Source organism: Mus caroli, unplaced genomic scaffold (assembly GCF_978045245.1).
Source record: "Mus caroli unplaced genomic scaffold, Mus_caroli_1 scaffold_16, whole genome shotgun sequence".
Taxonomy (NCBI): Eukaryota; Metazoa; Chordata; class Mammalia; order Rodentia; family Muridae; genus Mus; species Mus caroli.
The window spans coordinates 23,822,245-23,849,223 of record NW_028227271.1 but is presented as its reverse complement, the minus strand read 5'-3'; the positions used below and the strand labels follow the sequence as shown (position 1 = coordinate 23,849,223).

Sequence of the window (26,979 nt, the reverse complement as noted above, 5' to 3'; positions counted from 1 at the left end):
CCAGGGTCTTCACTATCCTGGGCATGGTGTGGTGGAGAGGACAGGGTGAGGGTTAGAGCCCACCCTTCCCACTCCCACCCTCCAAAGCCCCATCAGTACTAGAAACCTTGTTTCCAGAGTAACAGGCCTGACATCCCAGGGATGTTTCCTCTCTTCCAGCCCCACCCCTTCCCCAAATTACTGGCTGCCTCTTCCAAGCCACAGAGGGTGACACAGAACCTCCGAGTTGCAAGGTTCCTTGGAGGTCACAGCGCTTTGTCTCCAACTCAGTGGTGCTGAACTGAGATCAGAGGCCCCATCCGTATGCTACCCCTGCAGGGAGCACACTATCGTGCCAGGCAGCCAGTCTCGCATTAGAACAGAAAAAAGTGCTAGAAAGTTCTTTTCCTGAGCTAAAGTTTGTCTTTCTGTGGCTCCCACCTGTTAGTACTGTTCGTTCCTGGAGTCAGGATTTATTGAGGAGCTTGTACACACCACACTTTGGCCCCGGGAAGCAAGAACAGAAGATAACGGAGCCACATGCTCTTCTGATGTCATGGAGCTTAGAGTATAGGAAAAAACAAAACAAAACAAAACAAAATAGATATCATAGATACAGCCTAAGTGGTTCCACAATCCTGCCTAGAAGGACCAGGATACCACAAGAGCCAGTATCCATGAGGGGTTGGAGTTAAGTGGCTCTCAAGACCCAGAGCTGGGCCAGGAGCTGTCCAGCAGAGGGAAGCCAGTGGAATCTCAGGAGGAGGGCTCAGGCTGTGGAAGGAGAGTTAAGGGAGAGGGAGTGTGGAATGTGTGGGTGCTGAGAGGTGAGGCTAGGAGACAGGTCTGTGGCTTCTTGCACGGGTAGAAGCCACAGGGAGGGGTAAATGTACAGACCCTCCACAGCCCCCCAGAAGCCTAGAGACGGCTTCATTTCTCCTTCAGGGTGGAATGTCCCAGGCCCTCCTGCCCCTTGTCCAAGGACAGCAGTTTCAGCGTAACTTGCTGGATTCCCAGCGAGCTGTCTATTCTTGTCTGGAGGACAGGATCCCAGCCTTCTCCCGACAATGGCTTTGAGGCAGATGGGAGAATACCATCCCCGTAAAGTGCAGGCTACGGTAGCTTGTCTCCTGGTCACGTTTGTCCTCTAAGCCAGGTCTCTCTCACCTTGGGATGAATAGCAGGTGACTTTAAAACTCACACAGCCAACTTGGCCCCATGGTTAGTGCTTTCATCACGGATGAGTCCCCGGAGGGGGTGGGGGCTAGCTGTTTGTTCTCTGTGTTGCTTCCTGTGCTTTGCTTGGCCTGTCTGAGAGCCCTGTCATCCTTATTTCCCTCCCTGTGACAGAGCAGGCAGTTGCCACTGCTCTTCAGGTATGGCAGAGCCACCCTACGCCCTTTTCACTTAAGCAACTCTCTTCTGCCTAGTCCATTAGGGGGTCGTGAAATATTCAGTTGCGGTCCTGAATACTCTTTGCCTGTACGCCTCCCTTGGTACAACATCCCTGTCTCTGTGTAGGCGTGAAGTGACCAGTGCCGGCAGCAAGCGGGGAATGAAATGCCTCTGTTAAAACTTAAAGGCTTGGTTGGTCCTTTGGGGAACAGGGGCCTGCGTAGGGCTGTGGGCTCTTTGGTGGATGAGAACAAGGAGCAGGTATCCATTGAATATTGAAACCCGAGGACTGTGACATCCCAGGGAGGGCCTCTGTATAGGAATGAGCTTCTGTCTGAGAGACAAGGGCGTGTGCTGCTAAAATTCCTTCCTAGAGGAGGTGCAAGCACGACCTGACCTCTTTTCCTAAGGTCCCACCCACAATCTGAAGATTATCCCAGCTTCCCTCAGGAGTGGGTGGGGAGGGTCAGGTCACAAGCCCCTTTACCTGAGCATCCAGCTACTATGTACCACTGCTGTATGCATCTTTGCCTTAAATATGTGTGGTGTGGTAGACTTGTATTTAAGACTGGGGGGGGTAGCGTTCTAACTGAAGGCTACAGAGAAGCCATATCCCTGTTGGGTAAAGGCTCTTGGGGGTACTCTGGGTATGACAGGTTGAAGGTGGGGATTAGTCCCTCCTTGCACACAGTAGTGTGCAAGTTGGGATGGGTGATCTCAACCTTCAAACACAACCTTCACCTCTCTGCATGCTCCAGAGAGCAGCAGCATTATGGGGGCAGCCTCTTGGGCCCCCACTACAGGGATGTGGGCTTATCAGGTATGGTAAGACCTAGGAATCTACATTCACTCAGGGGTCCTGTGTGGTGGTCCGATGCTCTCAGAGAGTCATCTCCTGTGACCTGCATAGGAAGTCATGCAGGAGCTGACATGACAGGACTGTGATTTTCCCAGTCATTTCTTCCTTGGTCATGAGGCAGTGGCTGGAGCTATGGATATCTGAATTGAAGGCCATATGGAAGGGCGGAGAGATGGCTATGCCAGCCCTGCCTGTCTACTTGGGTCAGAAAGCAATGTGTGTGTGTGTGTGTTTCTCTACCAAATCCCTTCCTTTCCTAACGCTCTTGGCGAGAGTCAAATCTCACGGCTACTTTTAGCTACAGGAAGGCAAAAGGAAGCAGAAAGCAGGTTTGACTTTGGCTCAGCTAACCAAGAACTCTGTGGGGTCAAGTCAGATCAGAGAAGAGGACTCTTGGTGGGCAGTGTCCTTGTTGAAGCTGTGGTCCCTGGCTACCACTTCCGTAGCTCTGTCCAGGCTGGCTGGGCAGGGTCTGTACTCTGCTGAGGCATCTAAAGTTGGCATTGGTCATACAAGTGCCACAGAGGCCATTGCCTGCCAGTGGGCTTAGCTCAATTCAGTGACCACAGGGTCATTTACTGGACTCCATTCATGGTCTCCAGAAGCCTGTGGAGGAGCCTTCTTCCTGTGTGTCTGTATTTGTATTCTGTGTCACTCAGGGAAACTCCAGAGTTGTCAAGATGCCCAAGGGGCCCTGTGGGCTGTGTCACTGACCAAAATTACTTTGGGGCTTTATAGATCTTCTCTCTGATGACAGGTCCCGAGTCAAGGGCAAGGGGAGGCCCCTGGCACTGCTCTCCTGCCTGGTGCTGAAGAGTGAAGTGAAGATGCATTACTGGGTGGGTGTGGACCCTGGAAGGTTCTAGTGAGAATCTGAGTGTAAATGTTGGTTTCGATTGCATGCGCAGCTGGTTAGAGCAGGTGATGGTCACTGTGTAGGCCCGTTTCCATGGAAACAAGATGGTAGCCACCGTGGGGATTGGGCGAGTTGCCAGAGATCCTCAGACCTGCCTGATGAGTCACACTGGTCAGGTGTGAGTCAGGCAGGAACCTCAAGAGTCACTCAGTGATGGGATTTCTCTCAGCTCTTTTGCTGAAGAGCCTTGCCCTCCATGATGGCTGGTGCCAGAATCCTCACGGACGTCCCCGTCTGTGCTGCCATTTCTTAGCTCTGATGTTTCTTCTGTGCTAGCTTTCCTCCCTGGAGTTCACTGCTCTGTGCAGGATGGATGGCATCAGCAGAGACTTACTCATCTGTCCTCTTCTGCTTTGCCCAGGAGGTCGAGAAGGGAGCCTTCTTGGCTTGGCTCGGCTGGACTGGGTGCCGTGTACATTCCTGAGCCAGCCTTGGTGGGTGTCAGCTCCTCCCGTGCCTCATGGCTCGAGAACAAGGAGGGTATATCCCAGGAGGATAAGAGGGGGAACCCCCTGGCCCTGGGTTCCTTGGAGCACAGCCAGAAGCTTGGGCAACGGGAGCCGGCTTACGTTTGCTTGCTGATGGGCTGAGCTCTTTCATATCTGCCATCTTGTCCCGAGCCCCAGGATCCCAGGAGGTTAAGGCTGCTCTGCAGATGAGTGGACACTCACAGAAACTGGTAGCCAGCTCCAGGTCACTACACTATATAGGGGGTCCTGGGATTTCTTAGATATGGCTGAGCCCGTGTTCACTCAATGAGAGAATGTCACCTTTCCAGAGGTCGAAATCATCCACTAGCCTGTCCCAAGGTCTTGGGAAGTCTCACTGACCCTCAGGAAGCTGTGAGGTGAATCCTCAGAGAGGAAATGTTTCCTCCCACCTTTCTCCCACCTACCTGTAGCATAGCCCCCGTCAGGTGGTACCAAGACCAGCCTGAGCTCACCTCAGGGGGGCAGACATTGTAAGTGGTGGCACACATATAAAAAAGCCATGCCCTGGGGATGGCTCAGTGCATGATAACATGCTCCCCTTACAAGCATGGCGATTAGAATTTGGAACTCTTCTTCTCTCTTAAAAGCCACGTGGGCATAGCAGCTCCCCTCTAATTCCAAAGACCTCAAGGCCGAGACGGAATTCCCGGAGAAACCTGGCTAACTAGACTATCCCCGTTGGTGAGCTTTAGGTTCTAATTAGAGAATTTGCCTCAGTGAATAAGGGTGAAGAGCTGTCAAGAAAGGCTTTCCCATGCACGCATGCACCTCACACATGGGAACAGAGACACACACCACACAAAGACACGTGCAAAACAAAACACTCAGGTATCGCTGAGTGGGATGTGGGGCTCAGCTCGGATCTATAAGCCTAACACTGAGGCTGAGCCGTGTGAGCCACAAAGGAAGACTCTGTCTCCAAAACAAAGCAAACACACACATACATATTTTTTCCTGAGCGCTGTGCACTTATCAGGTGACCCTAGCAAAGACGGAGGCCTGGTAGCACAGCACTGAATGCAGACCAGCAGAGGGAAGGTCCGAGTCTCTTGACCACCTCGGTTCCTACCCTCCTGGGATCTGTATTGTAAGCCATGCTAAGACTTTGGAGCTACCCTTCATGGTGCAGGATTCCCCACTGAACCATGAACTCAGGTTGACTCAGTTGTACTCAGTCTCCTTCTCCATCAGGCAGGCTTACCAACCTCCAGCCTCCTCCTGGATGGGGGAGGCTTCATGTGAGGAACTGTGGATATCTCAGTACCGGCATGCTGTAAGGGAATGCCACAGGCTGGCTGGGTGCTGGGAGCTATTGTTATGGACCACAGGCATGCGTGTGTTCCTAATTCTGGAGGCTGGGAGTCCAAGGTCATGTTTCCTTGGTACATCCTCACGGGATGAGGGACAAATAGTTGTCTTTGGTTTAATCAAGGGGACCAGTTTCACCCCTACAAACCCCAAGGACCCTGCCACCTCATTCCAAGCTTTTGAGGCATTAGAATTTTAACACATGACTCCGGAAGGAATAAAAACCAACTGTAGCATTAACTGTAGCATTGAGTAAAATCACCTCGATGGATGGTTAAAGAACTGAGTGGAGATCCTTGCTGTTGTTCCCATGGCGGCTCCACCCTTTGCTCTCCACTTCCCTGAACTCTCTCCACCAAAACCCCTACCGTGTGCTGGGTGTCAGGCTAGCGCCCCAGGCTGATGGTCTAGTTGATGACAGACAATCCCCATCCCGAGTTGTGCCTTCCTTGCTGAGAACTCCATGATCTACCGTATTTTAAGGAAAAGCCCCACAGGCCCCTTGCAGGGATTGAGGAAGGAAGCACAGACACTAGCCCTGGATGGGGTGTGTCCTAGGAAGATGCACCCCAGACACTTCGCCTTGCTTCTCTGGCCCTGCAAGCTCTTCTATTAATTTTGTCCCCCAAGGTGTTCATTTGACAAGCCTGCCTGGGCTTAGGGGTGGGGGGCCCGGCTGGGACCCTGAAGCATCTCTGAGGATCTGGGACATGCAGAGTAAGCGACACAGGATGGAAAAGAGCAGGACACCCAACAGGAGTGCTCAGCTCTGCATGGCAGTGGGCCTGGGAGAGCCAGGAAAGGCTCTTTCGATACAAGGACCAGATGGAAAGGGGCCGACCTGGAACACAGAGAGAGCTGGAGCTGTTGCCTAACATTAGAGCACAGCAGGAGTGGCAAGTGCTGGGGGTGAGGCCAGAGGGCTTTAAGAATTACAGCCTGGCTTCTCTTGCTTCTCCCTGCCTGGGTATATGTGACTTTCTTCAGGGTACATAGGACTTGTAGATAAGGGTAGACTCAAGAAGCTGAGGAAACGCATGACAGTTCATACTTACCAGCCTTTCCTCATGCCAGAGCCTGTTTTAGGCCCTAAATCTATGTTAGAATTCATTTCCACTGACTGGCTCGCTCAAGGTCACTGGGTGTAGTGGGTGGTGGTGGTGGTGGTGGTGAACTGGGATTGGAACCCAGGAATGTGCTCTGACCATTGGACCACACTGCCCACAGGGATGCTGGCCACCTCCCACCTGCTGTAGTGGGTTGTGGTCACTGAGCCAGTCAGGTGGGGGGAGCTCAAGAGCTGTGATGAGATGGGGTCAGGGGGTAGGTTCTTCCACACCTGGCGTGCCCTTTGGGTGTTCTCTGAGACTCAGTGTTGTCTTCTGCAGAGAGTAGGTGTAGTAATCTGACTGTGGGAGAGAGTTGACCAGGGCATGTGTGTGTGTGTGTGTCTACTTGGTGGCTACTGAATGGTTAGGAGGCCCTCCCCAGCATGCCAGGACTAAGTGGCAGGTGGCAGAAACCCCAGGCATCAGGCTCCCTACCCCTCAAGCCTCAAGGGAAGAAACTAGGCAGAATGGAAGACAGGCCACTCCAGCCCAGGACCCTGCCCCTGCAGTTCTTGTTTGATCTTCCATGATTGTGCAATCCTCAGGCTACACTGAGGCAAAATGGCCCTCAGCACCTCGGGGTTCCAGGCCAAATATCCAGGGATTGGGGGCTGGGGAGAGGCTCTTCCAGCTCAAGAGCTGGAGTACCCTCAGGGACAACCTGGGGCTGTATGTCCATTCTGACCCCATGATAGTGACCAAGCCCAGGGGACATGTCTCCTGAGCAGTCCCGGGCTTCTCCTCAGAGCCAGGGGTTACGGGAAGGAGGCTCTTTAAGCAGGGGCATTGGGAGATGCCCTGAAGAGTCCTCCTCACGTTCCTCCCTGCTTTCTCCTGACCTGGCCCCCACCTCAGCCTAGCCACCCAGTGCTTCTTTAAGGCAGGATTGCTCTACTCAATTAGGCGCTTGGGAGCTGGCAGGAGCTGGTAGGGCTGTTGATTTTTTTTTTTTTAAGAGACTTTTAGCACCATAGCTGTGTGATAAAGTAACTGTGTAATTAGGAATTAATTTCTCACTCTTGAAACTGATGTCTTACTTGGGGCCTGAGGGAAGTCAGCCCCATGGTTACTCACCCACTCACCAGCTTCCTTTTCACCTCGTTATGAGCTAGGACAGTGGCACAGAGACCACTTTCAGTGTGACAGGAGGAGGGGATGGCCTTAGTCATGGCAGAGGGTGGCCTTGGGCACAGAGTGGGTGGTATTATTCACATTTAGGTGGGTTCCCCTGAGTGTCTCCAGGGTGTGGGCAGCAGGTGAAGGTAGACATGAAGATCAGAGTCAGGGAGATGGGCACTCCCAGTGCCACAGGCCACCATTGCTGTCAGCCTACCTCCCTGCACCCCACTCTGAAAATGGATTCCAGGATCTCCCACACTCATGCTAGGCAAGTTCTCTGCCCCGTGCTGCAGCCCAGTGTTGCTACTTCAGTCCCCAGATAGCCTTATGGTTGGTCTCTCTGGGTTCCTGGGTGGAAGTCATACCTGGACCACCCCAAACAGCCCACTCTTACTGTTCGCTTCTTTACCCCCTTCCCACGTTCCCTGATCAGTTCTTGAGTGATGAGCCCTGCGAGTCTCTGGCTCCGTACCGGGGAACCCATCCCCGCCAGGATGTGTGGACTGTGAGGACAGAGTCAGAACAGGGGGTGATGGAGAAATTTTGCACTTGGTGAGGAGCAAGAGGAGCCTTCATGGAAGAGCAGAGGAGGGAGGGGAAGGAGGAGGGGGCTCCAGTACTGGAGAGTGGGGTGTGTGCCTAAGATGCCCTGTGAGCCTGGCTTGATACCTTGAGTCGCTGAAGGTAGGAGCAAGGCCAGGCTGTGGAGGGCCTTGAAGGCTGTGGTTGGGGGTTTGGGTCTTTCCCAGAGAACAGTGGGAGCCACGGAAGGGTTTTAAGCAAGCACACCTCCCTCTGAGGTTTAGGTATGGCGATGTGATATGGTTGGGCTAGGAGGAGGGGAGAGCAGGAGACAGGAGAACAGAAGGGAGGCTGTCTCAGCTGTCAGGAGACAGGGATGGTAAGATGCTGTCTCAGCAGGGACAGTGGAGATGTCAGCAGCTGTCCCAGGTTGGACTTGCTAGTGCAAGAGTCTCTGTCAGGATGGCGAGTTTCCCGGGGCAGAGACTTAAACACACAGTTCCTGCCTGCCAGTCAAATGTTCTCCCCTGACACTCCCACGACTGTCCAGTATCCTTTCCAGTATCTTCCCCTCAGGGAAGAATGGGAACCTCTGGGTTCTCCACTGTACACCTAATGTGTGCTTCTTATCGACCAAGTGCATTTAGATCACTGTGAATCAAATGTGTGCTTCTTGTACACCTAATGTGTGCTCCTCGGGCACCTAATGTGTGCTTCTCATGCACCAAATGAGTTTAGACTGCCCTCCTCTTTCAGTCAGGAAACAGATGCAGCAGAATGTCCCCGTAGGTCAGGGGACTTAGAGGAAGGTTTAGGAGACACCGACCCTGTAAAGCCATACAATGTCCAGTTAGTTTCTGTTGCTAAAGAACTTGGTAACATCCCATTTCCCCCTTCTCAATTGGCTGCCACGAAGCTTGGAATTCAGATTTTGATATTAAATTCTCCAAGAAGTTCCATGGGGGTAGGTCTGTTTTTTAAATGGAGAGAGGGATGTACTGATGGGGGTCTCAGGAAATTTTGCAGTTGGCTGTCGAGGGGGTGTGCCTACCTGAAGACCTGGAGGGCAAGGTCCAGAGTGGAGGGAAGGGGCTGGATGAGTGTGCAGTGTCTAAGTCTGTTCCCCTTGGCTTTGAGGTCCTCATGTACTGCTGGGCTCCAGCTGCTTTGGTTCTTCTAGGGAACCAGAGTATAGGGGTGGCTGAGTCTGAAGCCAAGCCTGTGAATCCGCATCAGCTTCCCACCATGAGGATGCTGTTGTTTACTAACTGGGCAATCGTGGGCCTTAGTGATATCCAGCCACAGCCCACATCCCCATCCAGGATCCAGGGAGACTGTCTCTTCTCTTCGGTTATAGAAGACGATGTAAGAGAGCGCTTTCTCTCCTGGATGCTGAACCTTCCAGGTCAGCCACATGCCAGCCCCGTGCTTTGCTCAGTGCTGAGTGTCAGGCTGTGGACCTGGGGGTTCTGGAAGGGAGACAGTGGTACAGGTGGCCACGAGGTGCCTGGAGTCAGGGACCGAGGTGTCCTGAGGATCCCCTTGCTGAGGCTGTTCTAGAGCAGGGGTCCTTCACTCCAAGGTTGAAGGACACAGGTTTAGAATAGTGGCTGCATTCAAACATGGGGGCCCCAGGCAGACTGGCAAGACAGAGCCCTCAAACAGCCCTCACCTCTCAAGCCTGCATCGCCTTGTTTTGTTTTTGATATTTCACAGGGGTGAGACTGGCTCTATGTCCCCTCTGTCCTGAGCCAGGCAGCTGTGCGACATGGGCTTTGGCACAGTCAGTGGGAAGCCCCTGTTCCATACCCGCAGCCAGAATGTACCCTGCACCTCCCCATGACCACACCCAAAGAAGCTGGGTAGGCAGAGAAAAGGTCTCTGGAGTGAGTGAACGCCGGAGGGAGGCTCCCCATATTCTGTATGTGTGTGTGTGCATGTGCCGCCCCCACAGTGCCTCCATCACAAGCATCCCCCAGCTGCTGGGGAGAACTCTTCTTCAAAATATGAAGATGCCAGTTTGGCTCACCCACGCGTGGAATCCTCACGAGGCCCATGCCCTACCGCCTGCTCAGCCCTCTTGTCCTCTCCCATGCCCAGGCCTCTGTCTCACCCTCTTTGCCAGCCACTGCCCTGCATCTTCCCCACTTCTCTCTCCTCCTCTCTCTTTCTCCAATCGTTGTCTCTGATTCCAATCTCTGAAACATTTTTAAGGTCACCTCTATCTGAATTTAGGCTAAAGTAGGAGCGTGTGTGTGTGTGTGTGTGTGTGTGTGTGTGTATGAGTGAGCTCAGGTGTGCACATGTGGGGGTTGTGCACACAGAGAGGAGCCTGCCAGAGAGCGAGGTATGGACAAGAGTTGGGGGGATGGACGGGGCATCTCAGGTGAGGCAGCTTTCGCTCAATTACTCCTCAAGCGACAGGAGGGGGCGGTGGCTCACAACAGTTGGACAGGTTTATTGGGAGTGCAGGAAAGCCTTCATTTCCCGCCCACACTGGTGACAGGTGGAGCTGGCAGCCTTGCTGGAGCCAGGGTGGGATTTGGGGGAGGGTCTATTGAGTGATAACTCCCAATAGGTTAGTTGTAGGGGAGGGGACAATGGTGTCTCAGCAAGTAGCACCTGACTGATTCGTGGACCACCGTTGCGTGGGTCATCAAGATCTGCCCCGTGGGAGATCTGGGAAGGCCCCCTGGAAGAGGTGACCACCAGCAAAGCACTACAAGTGGAATGGGGAGGAGGGTGTGGGGGTGAGGCTGACCAGGGGACCAGGGCAGCTCTAAGGCTGTCTCTCTTTTGTTTGAGTCGCCCTTCCCCCAACAAGTCTGCAGTTGAGATGTTTTTGAGTCCACAGAATTGGCACTGGTCTGGCACATTCTGGACTCAGTATGGAGAAGCTTCCAGGTCTCCAGTGCCGTGTAGGACGCGAGCATGGTTCCACCACAGGAGCGGGGCGGTTTCTCCAGGCAGAGGAGACCTGAGGAAAGGTCTTTTGTCTGCAGAGCATCTGTGAGCCTGAGGCGGTCGTTGAGCTGTTCAGGGCTTCCTAGAGTCCAGAGAACACAGCACATCTGCCACGTCTTAGGAGATTTGTTACAGGATGCCCAGGCTAGTTCAAGGTGGGGTGGAGAGGAGGCTAGCCCAGTAGGATGTTTGATTCTAGCCTTATCTGAGATGACCTAAGTCCTAAGCATCATCTGTCATATCTTGCTTTCTTACTGGGGCTTTGGCGCCAGCTGTGGTGGGCCCCTCTTAGGCCTTTCTCTGTGATGGAGGCTTTATAATACATTTTCGATGTTAGTGACACCCAGTTTCTGTGTGGCACCACCCTGAGGTCCCTCACCTCTTCAGGTTTAATCTGATGGCCATGTATCCGCATTGGAAGGGAAGTTTTGGAAGTGGGACTGATACAGGTCAAATGGCTAGGGTCTAGAAGGTGACAGCCACCTGGCATGGTGCTGGCTCTACAGTAGGGACCTGTCTCTGTTCCTTTCACTCCTGCCCCAGACTATACCTGCTAAGTCGCTGTGACAGGTAGGGTCTTGCTTTTGTTAACCTTGCTTACAGAGGAGACTGGACTCAGGGGAACATCACAGCTGGATTTTGGTCCTTTCCTTACTCTTCTAGGGACTGTGGGTAGCTGGGTGGCCCCAGCTTGGGACCTGGTCCTGTGTCTCTTCTATGCCGTCCCTCACTCTCTCCTTTCTCCGTAGGATGGTCGAATACTCTCTGGACCTACAGAACATCAACCTGTCAGCCATCCGCACTGTGCGTGTCCTGAGGCCTCTCAAAGCCATCAACCGTGTTCCCAGTGAGTCCTCCCTGCTTACCCATCACCACCCGCCCAGCTTGACCCATTTTCTCATTCAGAGAGACAGATCAGTTCCTTCCATGGCCAGAACCATCCTCATGGCGCTGGACAATGTCACTTTGCTCCTATTGAACTCATGGGCAAGCACGTGGGACCCAGAGGTGCTGGGGGTGGGTGGGTAGGTCTTGATGCCTCTGAGTTCTCAGTTTACTTGTGTTTCAGCACTTGGGAAGCCCAACTGTTCTGGGGTAAAAGGTTACTTGGGCGTGGTCTCCATAGGCTGTCAGAGGGGGCCTGTGTAAGAAAAGAACGTGATTAGCCTAAGTAGGGCGAGTTTAGTGCACCATTGGGAAGCCAGTTCTGGCAGGCTTAGACTTTGAATCTGTCACCTACTCACACACAGGACTATTTATGCCTTTGCCACCTGCCTTCCCACACATCCACACACTTGTCTGTCCATCCACCCATCCACACACACCTATGTATCGCCAGACATCTTGGACCCATCAGCAGATGAATAATGACAGAGACTAATTTTGTTTTAGCTTAGATGACCTCCCAGCCAGCTCATCTAACTTGATTAACCCTAATATTCTTGACCACATCACACTATGTGGCCCGTTAACCTCTCTCTCAATCTCTCTCCCAGTACATCCGACCTCCTTTGTGTCCCGCTGGTGAATCTTACCCCCTAGATTCTTCTCCTAGAGACTCTCTCTCAGACTGGAAACCCCACCTTCCCTTTCCTGTTCCTGCACAGCTATTGGCTGATTAAACCAATCAGCTTGTGAGGAAGGTATATGTTTACTGAGGCAGGCGACACACCATAAAAATAACAATACCCAAATCTGGACAGAACTCAGCTCCCTGTCAGTACAGAATTAAAAATTGAATAGTACAAAGATGACCTTTGCACAGCACACCTAACACCTACCCACTCACCTGTTCATGGGTCTCATTTACTCACCGTTCTATGCATGTGTTCTTGATCCATCCACCCAAGCATCTACCTATCTGTCCTTCCACCTATCTGTCCATCCTCCTATCTATCCACTCACCTGTCTGTCTGTCTGTCTGTCTGTCTGTCTGTCTGTCTGTCTCATTTACTACCTGTCCACTCACACATTTACCTATCAATCTATCTATCTATCTATCTATCTATCTATCTATCTATCTATCTATCTACCTACCTATCATCTATCTATCTATCTATCTATCTATCTATCTATCTATCTATCTATCTATCTATCTATCTATCTATCTGTTCATCTACCCATTCACCCCACTTTCCCACCTGTCCACCTAGTTATCCATCCACCTCCCCACCTCCCCACCTGTCTGTCTATCTCATACCCACCTTACATTGAGAGCTTGCCTTGAACCCACAAGCCCTGAGGTCTGCTCTGCATTTCCTAGACTGTATTCCCTTGATGTCTGAGCCTTGCCTTTACCAGGGAGGGATCTGGGCTATTCTTATTTGGAGGGGATGAAGAAACAGTTTCAAAGACATGGTTCCCTCCTAGAGAGTAGCAGATGTAGGATGCCTCCTCCACTGCCCTATGTTAGGAATGGGGAGAGGTAGGGACATAGGCTTGGGACTTTTAGGTCTATTTGAGAAGGCCAGGAGATGTTCTTTCTTTTCTTTCTTTCACATGCATGTGTGTATGTGCATTTGCATGTGCGTGTTTGCATATGTTCCCAGTTGCATAGAGGCATGAGGTTGATGTAAGAAATCACCCTTGAACACTGTCTACACCACTCTTCGAGGCTCAGTTTTTTAATTGAACCCAGAGTTCAGTGACACAGCTACCATGGCTAGCTAGTTTACTCTGTTTCTGCCTTCTGAGGGCTGTAATTACCGGCAGGTCCCTAGGATAACCTGGCCTTTACATTGGATCCTGGTGACTGGAACTCTGGTCCTCATGATTGTAAGGCGAACACTTTACCCACTGAGCCATTTCCTCATCCCAACACATGGAGGATTTCAGCCATTCAGTGCCTAGAGCTGTGGAAGGAACCCCTCAAACACACATGAGACCCGCATGCTCGGTAAACATTGACCCATCCTCCCATGAGGAACCACAGAGATGCTAAAGCACAGAGAGTGGTGCCTTGGGTCCAGTAAAGCTCAGGATGCAGGGTTGGGGAGGGCATCTGAGCAGAGACCCTGGAAACCTGGGGATTAGGTGCAATGGAGACAAAGAGGAGTGGGGCATGGCCGGAGCAAAAGTCTAGAAGTCACCAGCCTCTGACTATTGGGGAATTTCAGATACCGGCTGCTTCAGGGGCCAGATGAAGATCAGGAAGTGGGGTTGAGACTGGAGTGACTGGAAAGGTCAACAGGACGGTGTTTCAGACATGGCCATGTGAGGAGTGTGGGGGTGAGCTGGTCCCTGAAGCTGCTCTGGTATCTCAGGGAAGCAATGGCTAAGGTTGGGCAGGGCCGAGAGACAGAGGAGGTACTCCGGAGCCAGCTCAAGTCAGAGTCATTAGCATTAGCTCTGAGCCACTAAGAGAGATTCAGAGCATAGAGCATAGAGCATGGGCCCATCTCTTATTGCTCCATCTGTATTGCTTCTATTTCTGTCCTGGGGATGGCTGGGTTGGCTGCCTTCATCTCCAGTGTTCCTGGGATGGAGCCTACAGGTCGGGTCACTTTGGAGGTGAGGGGCATGTGACAGAGCATTCTCCACAAGGGCATTTATATAGGATCTCACACCATGGTCTCCGTCAGGCCAGCCCGGGATCCGACAAGCGTGCCACAGCCATATGAAGGGATGTTAGTGTATGGGCGTAGGCCCAAAGGGACTGGACAGACTTGCAGGGTGTGGGTCTTTCTCCTGCTAGATGGTTTCTGGACAGGTGTGTGGATATAGAGATCTATATGTGTTTTTATAGGAAAACACATGTGCACACATGTGAATGTGTATATATGCATGTGTGTGTAAAATGCGTGTGTGCCATGTCATGGTGTCTGTCACTCATGAACACGTATATGAACCCTGGCCACTCTATCTCTCCAGGTTCCCCAGATCCCTGGCTGGCTGCATACAGAGCTTGTTAAGTGGCTTTGGGATTGAGGTGGTCTCTCCCTGTCCCACACACCAGCTTGCCTGTTCTCTGGAGGAGGGCAGGGGTCAGTCCTGAGCCTAGCGTCCCACTGCTCCTGTACGTTCCAGTTATCGAAGCTCTGGGCACAGATAGCCAAGGGAGGCTCCAAGCCTTGCCTCAGGACCTTCTATCAGCTAATGGCGCCCCTGGGAATCCTCAGATGCCCTCTTAGCTGACGGTCACCTCTCTCCCTTTCTCAGAGTTCAGCATTGTGGAGATGCTGAGAATTCCCAGGATCCAAAATATCTTCAGATGGAGAGAGCAGCTACATTCCACAGAAAAGACCTTAGGATAAACGATTCTTCCTCCTCCTCTTTCTCCTTCTCTCCCTCCTCCTCCTCCTTCTTCCTCCTCTTCCTTTTCCCCCTCCTCCTCCCTCTTCTTCCTCCTCCCCTCCCCCTCTGCCTCCCCTTCCCCCTCCCCCTCTTCCTCCTTCTCTGACAGGATTTCTACATAGCCCGATCTGTCCTGGAACTCACTCTGTAGACCAGGCTTCCCAGGTGCTGGGATCAAAGGCATACCTCCCCACTTCCCAGCTTAAACTTACCTTCTTTAGTAACTAAACCCCAAGAGTACAGGACAGTTAGAAAATGGAGATCCCTGAAGTCCAACAACTCAGCCCCCGATTCTGAGGGAGAGGCTCTTTTGTCCCTGGTGTCTGGTCTTCTACTAGGAGTCACTAGGTAATGAGTGACCTGACAGGGGGCTTGGGCTCTTCAGCTGTGTCTGCCTTGGGATGTGTTCAGCAGTAGCCTGCACCTCTCTGTTTTACCACTAGATGGCAAGCTAGAGAGCCAGCCCTGGACAGTCAAATTATCAGTGATTAATTGGGAAATCAAGGAGTCAGGGTTACCTGAATCTTAAAAAATGCAGTGTAGGATAAAGTCTTAACATGATTGCCCAGAAAGACCCAACTAAGGGTCAGAGAGTGCATGTCCTGGTCTCCGCTTTGTTGCAACATGGGCCTCGGTCTCTCTACTGACACAGAGCAGAGGGAGGTTGAATTAGCTATGTGGCTCTCAGCTTCGTATAGTATAGAAAGGGGTCCCAGAAGCCAGGGCTCTTGTTACAGAAACTCTCAAAGTATGTCCATTCAGCCCACCCCTGCAGCTTTGTCCTTAGCTCCGGCCTTTAGTGGATAAGGGGAAGGAGACAGAGGAAGGGAGAAGGTCGAGGAGAGAGGCAGGGTCTGAGTTCTGTTTTTTTTTACTGCTCAACCTGTTATTAGTTACTGCTCCTCTCTGTGCTTTGGCATGATGGGACTGGATTATCTGCAAGGCTGTGTCCCCTGCTGGGTCTGCCTCTGTCTATACCCCCAGCCCCACGTTATCACAGTATTTTCCTGAGCCCCATTGGTTGAGTCCTTTCAAAGTGAAATGTTTGACTTCTTCCAGTTAGAAACTTGGGCAGTCACTAGAGAGCATGGAGCCAGCCTGTGCTGCATCTAGCCATTGCACTCCAAGCTAAGCTGTTAAAAGGGTGTCTGCTTGGAGGACTCTGAGCAACCTCCAGGGGGTTGAGTTGTGCCTGGGCTTAGCATCACCAGCTCTATCACAGGGAACCCTGGGTTGGTCTGAGTTGTCTATACAGAATGGAGAAGATGCATATATCTTCACGGATGGAGTGGGAGCAGCGTTACATTGCAGCAGGGAGCTCTGAGCTGCAGGTCAGCCCAAGGTTCTAATTCAGCTCACCTGCTCTGGGATCCCAGCAAGCCCCGTTCCCTCTTGTCTTTGAATCCTCCAACTAGAAAGCGGAGTTAATATTACTGATCTCCGTCCTGTTGCGTGGCCGCAGTTGCATAGTATGCATGAAGAACTTCCTGCATGCAGAAGGTCAGGTGTGAGCAGTAAAGGGCAGGCTCTGGGTTGAAGATGTGGGGACTCGGGGACATCTTTGCAGAGGCTGGTTTTAGAAGAGTCCCATCAAGGACTCAGAGGGCTCAGGGTGTGGGCGGGTATTCCTGAAGACAGAGCATCCTGCTGGTGTATCTGGAGCTGGTGTGGCAGGGCAGGGAACTGCACGTTGGGAGGGGTGAGGACTCATCTCTCACCACTCCCTGTACCTGACTGCTTGTGTTATTACCCACCATCCACCTCCACGGGCACCACGTCATTCTGACCACGGGACAGCGTGGCGATTGCTACAGTTAACTCTGGTCCCTTTTGGGATAATCTGAAGACAAAGGAACATGGTGGGAGTGGGTGGCTCACATCGGGTTTATTGATAAGTGGCTGGAGTTCATCAAGCACTTTGGCCGACTCCATCACAGTCTCACAGGACTATGTCACTCCCTCTTCTAACCAACGATGGGATGTTAGGATTATGTGACGTCCACTTTATAATTGGAAATTGGGGTGCTGACTTGAAGTGAGGGGCAGTGGCAAGTTTGGGGAAGGTACCTGCCCTGGTACCCAGGTCTGGTTTGGCCCTTCCTATCCAGATAGGAATCCACTGTCAGGCCAGCTGTGTTGAGAAGGGACAGGAAGACCCAGGGATCTTTCCTGGAAGGACCAAGGAAGGTTTATTTGGGACAGGGTCTGGGAGAAAGAAAAATTGTGGAACAGAGCTGACATGGACATTTTATTTTCTTCCCCGGGAATATGTGTTTCCTTGGGCTTGAGTCAGAAGGAATGCTTTGAGTGAAATGTTCCCTGGCACATCTGGAGTTCCAGGGATGCTTATCCTTGGTCCCCACCAGGACTGTCTCTTCCTGGGGGGATAAATAGTCCCTGCGGCCTGCAGGAGGGAGGGAGAAACGAGGAGAGAGAGAGAGAGAGAGAGAGAGAGAGAGAGAGAGAGAGAGAGAGAGATGAGAGAGGAGAGCGAGTGGGAGAGATGAAGCAGGGACTACTGCCAAGAACTGCTGTCTTCTCTGAAGAGTAGGGTGGAGAACATCTGGCCAGATGTCTGCTGGGAAGCCAAAGGGATTGTGGGACACGCTAGGGGGTGGGGCCAGGGCAGTCAGTTCAGGTCAAAGGCTGAGTCGTGTTCTAGGAATCTGGGAGGTTGCTGGACAGGACACAGTGGGTAGGAGTAAGACTCTTGATGGCTCTTCATCTGAAGTAGTATTGCCTGGGTCCAGGTCTGGGTCAAAGCAAGGATTCATCTGTAGCCCCTCACCATCAGCTGACACCTGAGCCTCGGGTGGTGGGTCAGCATCCAGGGGTCAGGGCTAAGGCACTGCAAACGCTTTGAGGAGACCTCACAGAGGAGGGTGACAGCACCTTGGGAGAATGAGGGTTGCTTGGGGCACTGTAGGTTGAGAGCATCCCCAGGGCATGGGCACTTACTGCTCTGGTTGAGGGACTCAAGGCCTGTGGAAGAAGACAGGGTGCTCTGGGACTCTTCAAACTTCCAGGCTGGGCTGGTGCCAGTAATTGTGACCCTGGCAGTCCGACCAACCGTCTGCTTCCTGGCCCGGCCTCCCTGACCCCTGTTGTGCCTCTGATTAGTTGGCTTGGCAACAACAGGGCAGCAGCCGGTTTCTCCTTGAGCTCAGCACTTCCCTCTCCTGGCCGCTCTCTGCCCTCCACCAACCTGGCTGGATCAGAAAGCATGCAGCCTTGGGGGCCAGGCCACAGCCGGGGCACGCCTCTTTCTTTGCCATCCCTCCCGCCCCCGGCAAGTGGGTCATGCCCCGGCTAAGGCTGGCACATGTCCCATGATTTCTGCTTGAGTTAGCCTCGCAGAGTGGCCGAGCTAATCTGGGTTGACAGCCTCTGTCTGCAGAGCTCCTTGGGCCTGGGGAGGAAATGCCTACTAGGAAGTGAATCTCCCTCTCGAGCCAGTTTCCTCCATGGCCACCATGGGGCCTCTCGGGATCTCTGGCAGCCGAGGGTCTGCTCTGGGATCTCCATCTCTTAGGATTGGGATGGAGATGTGGTATTTACTTCCCTGCCTGGCATTTGCCACGATGGTGCCAGTTTTGATGCCATCAAGACCCCACCCTCTCCCTGTCACTACTCATATCACACTCTTAGATCAGATTCTTCTCTCCTGAGCCCCACACTCTTAGTCCCAATGAAGTAACTCTACAAGGATGACCAGGGACCTCAAACTCCACATGTCTAGATGGATTCCTGTCTCCACTGATGGACGCTCTGTGACCCCAAACCTTCAAGCTATCCCTGACAAAATCCCCTTCCTCCCACATCTATGCCACAGCTCTTGATCCCTCCTTCCCAGGATCACCCGATCCTCCCCATGTCTCCACGTCACTCTGTATCATCTGGACCTGGCGCTCCTGTCCTTTAGCTCATCCCAGTGGCAGGTGTGGACAGGCAAGGCACACAGGGACAGATGGATCAGACGCAAAATACCCAGTGGCAAAATACTGGCAAGCCATGAAGTAGGCCTCAAGTGGCTGGGACAACCTCAACAGTGGGGCTCAGGATGGGGAGCCCATTCCTCCTGGCTCCCATCCCAGCCATTATACGGCCACCACTGCCTTCCTGGTCCCAGAGCCTACCAGCCTGTCCTCCATATGATGTGGGCTCTGTGATGGTGTTCAGTGGGCATTCGCACAGGCTCCCGTGAGCTGTTTCCCAGCGGCCTCTTCTGCCGTGGCCTGCTCTGTTCTCTGTGTCTGGCCTTCTCTTGCTGCCTGAAGCTCATTAGTGCAGACGTGACTCCTCACCTCCTCTGCTCAGCATACTCTTGCTTTTCTGGTTCCCTGACCCCATCTGGCAGCCCCCCACCCCTTTCCTGACTTGCCCACCTCCATAGTTAGTGACATACGGACAGACAGACAGATCTACAGACTCATCAGGCTGTTCTCATGTCTTTTTTTCATGGGGCAGAGAAATTTGTTTGTTTGTTTTTTTCAATTCCATTTTATTATTTTATTTTAATTAGGTTTTTTTTTTTGGTTTTTAAAATAAATCTTTTTTTTAAAAAAAAGATTTATTTTATTTATTTTATGTACATGAGTACACCACCATGGCTCTGTTCAGACACACCTAGAAGAGGGCACCAGACCCCATTACAGATGGTTGTGAGCCACCATGTGGTTGCTGGGAACTGAACTCAGGACCTCTGGAAGAGCTCAGTCAGGGCTCTTAACTGCTGAGCCATCTCTCCATCTTTTGAGACAAGGTTGTCTTCTGTAGCTCAGACTGGCCTCAAACTTCAGGCAATCCCTCTCCTTCATCTACACTAAGTGGAGGAATTACAAAGATTCTTCACCATGTCTGACCTTACCGGATTTGATTTGTAAGGCTGATGAGTCCCTGGGGCCCAGAGCCCCGTATGGTGGTGACAGGCTTCCTGTTTAGTCACGGTGGAAGGGAACATCTACTCACCTCTCAAGCTCTCTTTAAATTTTTATTTGTTCCTCTTGTTTGTATGGGTGTTTTGCTTGCGTATATGCCCCTGCTCCGTGTGTGTGCCAGATACCTATAAAGGCCAGAAGTGGGTATCAGATCCCACGGAACTGGAGTTACAGATGACCGTGAGCTGCCGTGTGGGGTGTTGGGAATCAAACCCTGTCTTCTGGAAGAGCAGCCATGTTCCCAACTGGTGAGGCTTCTCTTGAGGCCCTTTTGTTCTGTAATCTGTTGTGTCCTGAGGGGCTGTTGCTCTGGGTAGGCCCCGGGGGCAGGACTGGAGAACGTGAGCCTTGCATGCAGACTTGTCTGGGTCAGAAGCTACATTTAGGATAGTGGAGCCCTGAACCTACAGGAGTCCTTCAGGGTCATAGGTACTGTGACTGAGGGAGAGTGGGCTCAAGTCAGGCACCAGCCCATTCCCAGAGACCAGAAGAGGAGAGCCCAGACCAGGAGAACAGAAGGAGTGAGATGCCTTTCAGACTGTGTGGTGGCTCAGAGGGATGCAAGAAGCTGGGTCTGCAGAGAATACAATGGTACAGAGGATACAGTGGTACAGGCTAGGGCTGCCTCCGGGAGTGGACTCTGCGCTGTCCTAATAGGGATGTTTTGAATGGACTGTGGGCAGAGTTTAAGAAGAGGAGGAAAAGGAGGAGGATGAAGAGGATGAAGAGAAGGCGTAGTGTGTATGCAGTGTATGTACTTAGTGCAGTGGGAGCTGCCTGCCTATACGTGAGGCTACCGTGGCCCTGGGAGGGGTATATCTTGCTGCCCAGCTGGGACTAGAACCTAGACCTCTTCATTTGGTCTGTGCTGACTGCCACCAGGGGTAGGTCTAAGGCAGATAGATATCTTGTGTCCCCTGTCACTTCTTGGCTGGGAAACAGGCCCTTAGCTAGACTCTTGGGGCCATTGACATCATGGGCCACCTGGCTCCTGACCCAGTCTGAAGGTCCCCAGAGTAAGCCCAGCCTCAGAGAGGGTAGCTGTCAGGGAGCAGCTGGGCTAGAGGATGGGCACTTTTGACTAGGTGTGGTGAAACCTAGGAAGGCTGCTTGGAGGAAGAGATAGAGCACATAGAAAGAGAAGTCTGGAGGTGGCACTTCCTCCCATGCATGTACCCTTGCCTCTGTCCCCTTGTCCCTTTGTCCCTCTGTCCCTCAGTCCTGTCTTCTTACCCAAGATCTCCCCATTTCTATCTCCATTTCTTTCTACGGCTCTGTCTATGCCCCTGCCTTTTGCCCCTTCCTACCTCGTCCTCATGTGCCTAGCACCAGGGTACTGGAGAAAGAGCGTCAACATCCTACCCATCTTGGCTACCTTACTGTACCAAGTATGTAAAAGAAGGCTCAGCTAGGCTCTTCGGGGCCTGACTCCCAATCCCATGGTCCAAATTCCCTGGGCAGCCATGGATGAATTAAATTTGTGCTAAATTTCTAGTTTCCTAATTACACCTTGGCTCTGTGGCCCTGGGATTCCCCAGGCCCTGGAGAGAGGAACCCAGAGAGAGGGGCTGGGCCCCTGGGCGGGAAAGAAGCAGAGGGAGGGGGCTGCCGTTCAGGGAAAGTAGCTGGCAGCTCAGAATTTCAATATCCTGGAGAACAAGGGAAATGTAATTAATTGAGCAGTAAAGGCCACCCCTGGGAGCATCCAGGAGCAGCCGGGCTGGTGTTGAGCTGGTTGTGAGCCACGCGTGGAGAGGAGCCTGCTGCCTCCTCAAGGTGGTCTGGTTCAGCCCAACGCCTGGTCTTCATCCACTGCCTTTGCGTGGATTCTAGGATTGCCACTTTCCAGACCCCAGAGCCACTCAAGGACGGTGGCTGTTTTGAGACCTGCTGGTGACAGTGACACAGACCTTTGATTTGTCATCCTTCCTCCCAGACCTGTCCTACCCAACTCATTGGAATCCTCTACAGCAGCCCCAGGCCTGGCCTGGCAGCTCTGCATGCTCTCAGGCTACACTTCCCCTCAGCACCTCTGGCAGATTCTTCGTAGCTTGTAGGGCCAGCTCCACTTCATCCTCCCCACAAATGTGTCCTTCGCAACAGTCCTTCTGCTCAGCACCGCTGCATCTGGACCCCGCTGCCGGGCTGGGAGCTCTGAGGGGGAATTCTCAGTGCAGTGCCGGCAGGCAGTCTACCACTCGATGAATGAATGCATGCTTGTAAACCATGAATGAGTGATTGCAGCCCTGAGAAGGCTTGCAGTTGGTTCATTTTGGGGATCACGTGAGGACACGTCTTGTTTCCTTGCCTCCTTCCTTGTTCCCATGTTGGAGGGTAGATGTTAAAGCAATGTGAGGTGCTGAGCCCTGGGCCTGGATGTTCTCAGTTGGATGACGCAGCTTGCCAGGGGAGCCCCGTTGCTTTTCCTGAGAGGACGCTGACCTAGTTTTGTGGGGAGGGAAGATGGGGTGGACATTAATTATTGATTGGAAATCACTCCACACTGAGTTTGTGATGCAAATCCATGATAATTATCCTCGTTAATAACCACCTCAGCATCACGCTGGGATCAATCAAAGTCCAACAGGACCGACTCTTCCTACCTGTCATCATTTCGCGCCCCTCCCTGCCTCCAATCTTCTCCTTGTTCCCAGTCAGTCATCCAGCAAACGTCGGCGAAGCTTATCTTCTAGGTTAGGCTGGCTTCTGGGACTATTGAGGTGGCTCAGACACAGACCCTGTTCCCCAGGAGTTCACAGCCCAGTAGATAGGACAGGAAAGTATACAGACGGACGAGTATTGATTAAGGTTAGTTGCTGATGCAAATGGGGTGCAAATCTCTTGGGCCGCACAACATACAAACTGTAACTGTACAAGGTAGCCTAGGCTAGGAGAGGCTGAGATTGCCTGCAGTAGAGGATCAAATGCTTTGGTGAGAGAAGGTTGAGAAGGCTTCACAGAGCAAGGTTTTGCCAGGCTGAGGCGGGTGATAGGAGGTTGTTAGGGTGAGTAAGCCGCCCAGGGAAAAGGATTGGCCATAGAAAGAGGGGGAGACTCAGTACCAGGCAACAGTTTAAGTTCACATCCTTCTGCTACTCAGCCAGGGGATGCTGAGCAAAGAGGTCCTATTGGTCCTTGGGACTGCCTGTCTAAACAGAGATCAGATTGCCAACCTCAAGGGGTTACTATGGAGGCTGAAGGAGAGCACTCAGCACCTAGAAGGGGGCTCCCTAAGCGTGTGCTCCTTCACCCATGAGCTCGTGGAAGTGCAGCAGGGCCCAGAGCCATTTTCCTGGCTTTATGGGCCTAGGGGCAGACATGGAGGAGAGAGGCTCCCAGAGGGAGTAGGAGACCCCACAGCCTCACGGCCCATTCTTCTTGCTTCTCTGATGCCACCTCCTCCACCCTTGCTCTCCCAGGCATGCGGATTCTGGTGAACCTGCTGCTGGACACGCTGCCCATGCTGGGAAATGTGCTCCTGCTCTGTTTTTTCGTCTTCTTCATCTTTGGCATCATCGGCGTGCAGCTCTGGGCAGGCCTGCTGCGGAACCGCTGCTTCCTGGAGGAGAACTTCACCATGTGAGTCCCCTTCCCCCCCAACCCCATCTTAATTAAGGCTTGTTATCGCTTTGATAAAACACCGGGACCAGAAGCACCTGGTGGGAGGAAAGGGTTTATCTCATCTTACAGCTTGCAGTTCATCATCTAGGGAAAGTCAGAACTGGAACTCAAGCAGGGCAGGAACCTGGCGGCAGGAGCGGAAGCAGAGGCCATGGAGGGGTGCTACTTACTGGCTTGCTCCTCACAGCTTGCTTAGCCTGCTTTTCTTAATAGAATCCAGGACCACCAGCCACAGTGAGCTGGGTTCTCCAGCATCAGTCATCAATAGAAAATGGCCTTGCAGATTTGCCAACCCAAGGGAAACATTTTCTCAATTAAGATTCCCTCGTCTCAGAAGACCCTAGCTTCTGTCAACATAAAAACCTGGCCAGCACTCCCCATTTCTACTCCACCCCAGCCCACTCTGCTCCTGCTGACTCTGACCTGCCTCTTGCTAACTCATTGCTGACTCTGACTTGCCTCTTGCTAACTCATTTGCTAACTGAGAACTGGGCCAACAAAGCAGGAACAGCCAATTCGGGAAGGCTAGATATGAGGAGAGAGGGAGGTTTGGACACTGGAAGGAGAGAAAGTTCTAGAACCCAAGGAGGGATGTGTGGGAGTGCCATAATGGGATCAGCTCATATCCTGCTGTTGGGTCTAGAGTGGGAGTCAGGCGCCCCTCCAGGCAGAATGTCAAGAGCTGCTTAAAAGATGGGCTTAGTTTCTCAAAATGATGCCTTTAGCATCCCCTCTTCCCGGGTGGTGATGGCAACCCAGAGCATATGCACACACTATGTGTTTGGAGGTAAGGGCGCATCAGCTTCTAGTCTCCACAAGCCACTTGGCTGCTACTGTGTACCAGGACCCACAGGGGCTGAAAGGGAAGAGCGATTTAACCTGTTTTAACCTGGCCGATGTATCCAGGGCCTGCCCTCTGTTGAGCGAGGGCACCTATGGCTAGGGTTGGTTGGTTGTCAAGGCTGAGTGTCTCTTCTGAATGCGATGGTATAGGGATACTGCATGAGCTGGGATGAGTCTCCCTTTTCAGGGTTTGGAACATTAGGGACAATGTGATGTAACAGGAGGTCAAGGTTGGGTAGGGACTGGTCTGCCTACCCATTGCTGTGCTGTGGGGAGGACTGGGCACCTGAGTAGGTCAGAGAGGGGCACCTTGTTGACTGAAGGCCCTGTGGATAGGGAGCACGGGACCTTTACACTGTGTGAGTGCTAGTAGAGAGCAGCCCTGAGCTGTCAGGGGTAGAAAGAGGGGAAGCCCTTCAGAGAGCAGCATGTGTGTGAACTCTTGGCTTTGGGGGCTCACCATCCGTCCGTGTCCCCTCTGTCACGTGTGGATCTGTGGCTGGCCCTGTCTCACTATCTAGGCTCAGCCCTCATGTCACCTTCTGCTGGAGGATTGCTGCCTCTTCCCCAAGCAGCAACTACACTATCTGCCAAGCTTCCTTGTCGGCCGACCTTTTCCTGCAGTGGTTCCATTTATCAGCTTGAGTATTTGGGGACACCGGATACACTTGGCCTTCAGGGACCCTAGGATGTGAGCTCTCTCCTAGACTAGGAAAGATTGGTCCTCACTCTTCTCTCAAGACCTACAACAGTGCCTGTTCATTATGAATGAATGAATGAATGAATGAATGAACGAATGAATGAGAGTATGAATGAGTGAGCCATAATCCTGCACAGAGGCATATAGGGAAGAAGACTGGTTCTTCTCAGCTCTGCAGCATGAGAATTTATGTGTTGTTTCCTGGTTGGCTGCTCCATTGTCCTATCTGGACTCTGAGAGGTGACTCCAGCCCTTCCTTGGGTGTGGTGAGGGCAGGTGGGTGCACAGTGCTCTGGACATGCCTGGGCCCCACTTTGGGCCAGTGTGTACCTGACCCACCCGGAAGAGGAGTTCCAAATGTGAGAAGAGCCAGACAGCTTTAGGGGCAAGACATAGCTGGCAAGGTTGGGTGACTCTCTCCAGAGCTCTGAGTCTCACGCTGTCAGGGCCAGGCCCCACTTAGTCAGAGGATGACTGTACTTCAGGGAGAAAGAGGTTGCTAAATTCCAGGCTTCGGTAGGGAACAAGGCCAAGGTTATCCCAGGCCTGCAACCCGCCATAGAGGGAGGCAGGGTCAGACCTCAATTCAACAGACCTAGCTCAGAGCAGGCCGCAGAACAGCTGGTAAGGAAGGCCAGCAAAGAAGTCGGTCTTTCCTGGACCTCAGACAGATGTGCTCTGACCAGACCTCAGTTCAGGATCTGGTGAGCCAGGCCTGGCCTTAGGCAGGAGCAACAGGCGCTTATTGGGGGGTAGGGGGGATTCCCCTCGTCCTCTTGGCTTCTTTACCCACCAGCTTGTTGTCTGGAGGCTTCAGATCACACTCCCAGCCCCTGGCCAGACACTCTGTGAACAAACTCCTGAACCATGCGGGCTGGGCAGAGCAAGACCAGGGAACATGGGGTGCACGCTGGGCCCTCCAGGGACCTCAGTCCAAGCTATGACTCTACAGACAGGGAACACAGCAATGTTCTCTTTCTGCCGGTAGGAGTCTCAGAGCATGGATATCATAACAGACATTTGCCTGCCACTTCTAAGGGCAGGCTCCGCACTGTCTCTTTGTCTTGACCCTAGGAGGATAAATGAGCTAAACGTTTATTTGGATTTAGGTTGCTGGGCTGAGAAGAAAGGACTTCTGTGATCCAAACGCAACTTTGACCTGAACCTGAAAGGTCAAGAGTGATGTTTGTTGGATAATGGGTGGGGGCTGAGGTGGGAGTTAATTTGCGACAGAAGTTCCCAATGCTGCCATGCAGGCAGGGGTTGGGGCAATGGACTTCAGGGTCAAATTCTGCTTCTGTCACTTGTTAGCCTCATGACTTCAGCAACTTTGTGCCTCAGTTTCCCTACTGCAGAAGTGGTTTGAGAATGGCTCAAATTAGAACATGCAGAACCTTAAGCCAGTGCCATTATGTGGCACCATGCATGTTCCCCAAGTCTGGGATGCTCCTGGTGGGAGGGAGTGCCCCTGTTCATTTATTGAGATGGCACTGAAGTGGCACCTGGAATCATGGGGGGGGGAGCATGAGCTCACAGCAGTCTGGTACCACAGCTGATGTATGGCAGCCCTTGATAAATGCACCCCAAAGGGCACAGTGGGCCTGAAACTGGCCCTGAGAGAAAGACAGCTGGTATTCACAGGGTGGCTTGTCCATGCGGGGCCTTGTTCTCTGCTGGACTAATTCCGTTACCTTCCCAGCATCCTGTAGGAGAAGCATGTTATTCTCACTTGTTGGTTTGCGGGAATGTGTATGTGTGCTCGTGCGTTCATATGTGCATGTGTGTGCAGGCCAGAGGCCAATGTTTGGGGGATCTGCCTCGACTGATCCCCATTTAATTAATTAATTTTTGAGATAGGTGTCTGTCAGCTAGACCAGAACTACCCAATTTGGCTAGACTGGCTGGCTAGCAGGCTCTAGGAGC

General features: G+C 52.5%; 1 protein-coding gene across 3 annotated transcripts in view; it reads left to right on the top strand.

Annotated features, from left to right (window-relative positions):
* The window catches only part of Cacna1i (calcium voltage-gated channel subunit alpha1 I), a 110,447-nt gene that overhangs the window by 37,578 nt on the left and 45,890 nt on the right, over positions 1-26,979 (top strand). For all 3 annotated transcript variants that reach the window (XM_029470056.1, XM_021182805.2, XM_085831343.1), the window contains 2 exons: positions 11,412-11,509; positions 23,312-23,471. In XM_029470056.1, the coding sequence (XP_029325916.1) occupies positions 11,412-11,509; positions 23,312-23,471 (258 nt within the window). The remainder of the gene's footprint in view (positions 1-11,411; positions 11,510-23,311; positions 23,472-26,979) is intronic.